The 5,236-nt window shown below is 44.5% G+C and overlaps 1 protein-coding gene across 1 annotated transcript; it reads right to left on the bottom strand.

Annotated features, from left to right (window-relative positions):
- Positions 1-6: 6 nt before the first annotated feature.
- LOC118419436 (testis-expressed protein 43-like) lies at positions 7-4,645 on the bottom strand. The gene is made up of 3 exons (XM_035825806.1): positions 4,497-4,645; positions 2,085-2,205; positions 7-851 (listed from the first exon to the last, which is right to left on the bottom strand). The coding sequence occupies exons 1-3, from the start codon at positions 4,559-4,561 to the stop codon at positions 636-638; spliced, it is 402 nt and encodes a 133-aa protein (XP_035681699.1). The 5' UTR covers positions 4,562-4,645; the 3' UTR covers positions 7-635.
- Positions 4,646-5,236: the final 591 nt, after the last annotated feature.

Genomic DNA, 5,236 nt, shown 5'->3' on the forward strand with positions numbered 1-5,236 from the left:
CGGAGCCTAACCTCTGCTTGGAGAGTAGCTCTCATCGGTCTCATGGCTCCCCTCGCTCTTTTGCTCGATCCATAACTCCTTAAGTTGGGGTCACACGTGCACATATATATTCAAGTCCGTATGAGGTCCGTAAGTCTAAACCTCTACCAGGCTGCACAGGTTGCTGAAAAATAGTAGAAATTTGGCAAATATAGACAGAAATGATGCGAGACGAGTTAGCTATTTCCCAAACCATACTCATAGCTAGTTCCTCTGGCATGTTATGTGTCTATATTTGTCCAAATTCTGCCAGTGACCTGTGGAGCCTGATGGAGGCTAAGACCGACCACATGCGGGCTTGAATATATACTGTATGTATGAATCTGGCTTTTTATTGAGTAGGAAGGCCAGGTAAAGGCTACCCTGAACCACTGAACTAGTCGCTAATAATACCCCCTTTCCACCAGGACGGCGCTCTCGCAGCGCTCTCTCTGCGACCTTAAATTTGACGTATCCATCAACGAATTGTATAGAAAAGAAACGAATCTTTTTACACTTTGTGTGTTTCGTTGTCTTCTCAGTCACACTCTCACGTTTTGTACGATGCCTAAACAACATGAGCGTGCAGCAGCGACCCCTGGCGGAGAGAAAGTTCCCTAGTCCGAGCCAGGGTCGGTGAACATCATGAGCGTGCTGCGATGGCGGTACAGGTGCGACCAGCGTGGCGGGTTGATCAGGGTCCGGCGGTCCGGCTGGCTCGCGTAGTTGGTCTCCACGCGCCGCCGGTCCTCGCCGTGGTTCAATCGCTCCCGCTTGCACAGGAACAGGCTCTCGTCGTGAGGCCCGTAGTACAGGCCGGCCTGCTTACACTCCTGCAACAGGGGAAGCAAAAATCACACATTCATCGCACCACACGCAAACAGGAACAGGCTCTCGTCGTGAGGCCCGTAGTACAGGCCCGCCTGCTTACACTCCTGCAACAGGGGAAGGGGAAAAGTCACATTCATCGCACCACACGCAAACAGGAACAGGCTCTCGTCGTGAGGCCCGTAGTACAGGCCGGCCTGCTTACACTCCTGCAAAGGTGGAAGCAAAAATCACATTCATCGCACCACACGCAAACAGGAACAGGCTCTCGTCGTGAGGCCCGTAGTACAGGCCAGCCTGCTTACACTCCTGAAACAGGGGAAGGAAAAAGACACACATTCATCGCACCACACGCAAACAGGAACAGGCTCTCGTCGTAAGGCCCGTAGTACAGGCCAGCTAGCCTGTTTACACTCCTGCAACAGGGGAAGCAAAAATCACATTCATCGCACCACACGCAAACAGGAACAGGCTCTCGTCGTGAGGCCCGTAGTACAGGCCAGCCTGCTTACACTCCTGCAAAGGTGGAAGCAAAAATCAAGACCCGGCATGCTATTTGACTATTAGTCTCCAAGCAGGCCCTACGGTGCCTTAAGATAGTAAAGGATAGTATCAAAGCTGGCTAAGGAGTATAGCCGGCACCGGGTTTTGACTCCCTTTGGCCGGCTATACCTTGGCCAGCTTTGATACTATCTTATGGCACCGTAGGGTCTGCTTGGAGACTATTTGACTATGTGTTGTAGAATTAGAATTCCCCACTTCAGATACTTGAACAGTAAAGAGAAATTTATATTCCTTACAGCTTTCGATAAACCAACTCTAATCAATCACAATCATGCAGCTGGCTACATTTATGCTATTACTAAGAACGGAGATAGGTCACTCTAACCCTGATGGTGGTGTCTGACAGACATCGAAACGAGTACGGATGTGAGTACTACCCTGGTGGTGTTAACAAGAACTTTTACTATATTCAGCTATCTTGTATTGGAAAATGCTGTCAGAGCTCCTTGTCAGCGGTTTTTTTTTCACAGCCTGCTTAAACATTCTACATCATCAAAATAGTACGATGGCTTACGACGAATGTGAACGTTATATTTATCCAGATTTCCGGCAACGTTTAGATAAGAATAGAAACAGTAGATTGAATCTGATTAATAATTCTTTGACAAAGACTGGCCATGGTAATGTTCAGTAAAATGAAAACACTACGACTCAAGAAGGAAGGCACAACTGACCCTGAGAATGACTTCTCTGTTCTTCATGTCTGTTTTCCACTCGGGCACGTACAGCTGGGGGATGGTGGGGTGGAGGTCCGACCACTTAGGGATGTGCTGAAAGTTTCCCGGTGTCTTAGACCTGTGGAGAGAAGGAATGGCATCTTAAGAAGGTCTTAAGACAAGGAAGTCAAAGTTTCTTCAAGAAGTAAGAAATACACTGTTATTTATTAATTTATCTTTTCATTTTAAGACTGAAGGGTCATTTCTGACCTGGGTACCTCTACAGTCAGGCTGTGCATTCATTTGTCTTTATCTATCGAGATTTGGTACATTTGTGCAAGGATTGGCATAACAGGTGACTATCGCATTTTCAAGATGTCAACCCAGAACTAGGCTGTCTATTAGATCTGATCCAATCACACCGGGAAGGATCCCTACCCTTTTCGATAAGTGTTATGGGTTCTTTAACTCACTTTAACCCACACGAGATGCGGCTAACTCAAACACGGGACCTCCAGTGTTACACATTTCAATCGCTTCCGAGAGGACGCCCATAACCGAATCTAGGTACATTGTACTTATTTTCTCCTGAGCTGTTGGAAGAAATGGGTGTTAAGTGCCTTTCCCAAGGACACAGCATTGGGGCCTGCTGTATAGCTGGGATTCGAACCCTAACTTCAAATCCTAAGGTTCTACTAACCAAATATGTGCTCAAGATTGCACGGTGTTCTTGTGGATTTTTGCTGCGGAATCAGGGTAGAAGACGCGTTATTGTTAGGGCTGGTAAAAAGCGTGCACAGCGGCTTATCTTATGTCAACAAACACATGTCAAGTGTACCGGTGATGTGGTCACGTGTTCGGACCTGTCCATGTCAGCTGCAGCAGGTGAGTCACAGGTGTGCATGCATTTTTTTTCAGATGCTTAAAGTGAGTTAAAGGTAACCAAGATCTTAAGCAGAAAGAGACCACTGTTTTCAGGTTGTGGAAGTGACTTTTTGTTTAATGGCGTCTTGCTTGAACTATGCGAGACCAGAATCAGAAGGAAAGCCCCTCCCTCACTACGCTGGATTTCGTAGACTACTCCGCTGTTGCTTGGGGAATGAATGAAATAAACGCAGTGTCGTTCTTTTTACTTGAATCTCAAGACAACAGCAAAGTTTTGAATGTTGATTGGGAAAATCCGATTCACGCACTAGAATTTTTGCATTCCAAATCGTTCCCGAAGACACTGCAAAGCTTGATACGACAGTTGAAATAGCTTCTATCATGCAATACTTATTTCCGCCGGTTGACACTCATAGAGCTATTCGACTTTTATGAGTTAGAATGTACAAATCCAAGCGTCCTTCCAGGTTTATGGGGACCACTTCTTTGTGTACTATTGTGCTCTAAAGTAAATAAACGACGCGACCTTATTTACGTTGCTAAGAAGGTTTAAAAAAAAGAAACTTTTAAAAGAAAATTCAAGTTCTATTTCGACTTTAGTATCGTCAAAATTTCTACGAAGACTTCAACGTTAAGAAATGAACGGCTGCCCTTCACTGTAGGATGTGCGGTAAATCTATCCACGCGTCCTGCATGTACCTTATCAAGAGTCCTGAAGCCCCTGTTGGTCTCAAAGGAGTTTCCTTTGAGAGCCTGCTGTATTGTGTTTGACGTGTGAGTGATACCCCACTCTGTAGCACACATTAACAATTCATTGGAAATCGGCTATTCTCTTGTAACATAAACACTTTCAGAATTGAGGCGACAAGTTAGTAAATATTTCATGAAAAGACAAAAAAATCGCTTGATCGCTGCTTGGGTTTTATTTGTTCAAGGAGTTCCCGAGGGAAAATGATTTATGATATTGTCTTAGTGCCCTAAATACACCAGGCAACCCAAAAAATCTCGAGGGTCGACCCGGTGAGAAAATAGCTTCACTCCAACAAGGGTTCCATCAAAGGGAATTGTAACCTTACATTTCTTCAGTGGCGCAACTCGATACAGTTTCCCTTGTACTTAACCAACCACCGTATTATGATAAAGTGTTATTTTCGAGGATCGCATTCCTATGGGTCCGTGCAGGCGGATAGCAACTGTGGCGACTTCGACCACAACACTTTTTTCAAACGATTGTGTCATTTCAAGTGGATTAAAAATCCCCTCATTATGCATTTGAGCCGAAAATCCTCATGCAAACGTAAGATTTCAATGCAAGTTTTTAAAAGACAACGTAAGGTTTGCAAAATACATCGAAAAGTGACCAATGTTTACCTGTAATCTTACCTACTGTATCGCAATGCACAGGTGATTTTACTTCCTGACTTGGGGGTGTTTCTTACAACTTTTTAGGCCCCCCAAAAAACTTGAAAAACTTTGTGGTTGCAGAAATGCATTGCACCTATCAGCATCTGTAAACTCTAATTCGGAAGAAGTAGGAAAACTCACATCTCGGAGTACTGCAGGGCGACTTTTGGTGTGACCGAAGATCGCGGTGGGCCGCCGTCTGCCATCTTGGTTGCTAGTAGACGCTATCCGGTCTCCAGGGCAGCTGATGCCTCATTTGCATATTGACCCCACCGTCAGAGGTCACCTTGTGTCCCGGCGTGGGGAGGGCGGCAGCGGTCGTCTGGCGTGTTTTTTTCGGATTTTCAACCGGTTGTTTAAAGAAATTGTCAACATATTCGTCACATAGATAGACTGCGTACTAATTACAAGGAACGTATGAAAATATAGAGGTAAGAAATGTGATCTTGTGCGGCGTAGAAATCACAATTTCTTGACATTTTTTTTTTAATTATTTGTGGACTGGTGGGGGAGGGGGGCAAACGAGCATGCATGCAAGGAGGTGGAAACTGTATTTTGAACGGGTGAATGTTTGGCTAGACCCTGTGCCACATGTACTCAGAAAGAAGCAAAATGTTGAATTTCATTATTTTAAAACCATTTTAGAAGTTTGACTAGGTCTCAGCAAGCTAGTTTCATATCTGTATGAATTTCATAATGATAAGGCAACCCAAGTGTGAAAACCCAGCTTTGGGGCCACAATGCTACATGTAACGTTAAGCTGTAGTAGGATACAAATTATTATGATAACTTGATGAAAAGATTTTGTTTTGCTTTTATTGTTATTAGAAACATGTCTAGCTTGAACTTTTTCTGAAATGCCTATATCTATTTCTATCTAT

This window comes from Branchiostoma floridae, chromosome 1 (genome assembly GCF_000003815.2).
Source record: "Branchiostoma floridae strain S238N-H82 chromosome 1, Bfl_VNyyK, whole genome shotgun sequence".
Taxonomy (NCBI): Eukaryota; Metazoa; Chordata; class Leptocardii; order Amphioxiformes; family Branchiostomatidae; genus Branchiostoma; species Branchiostoma floridae.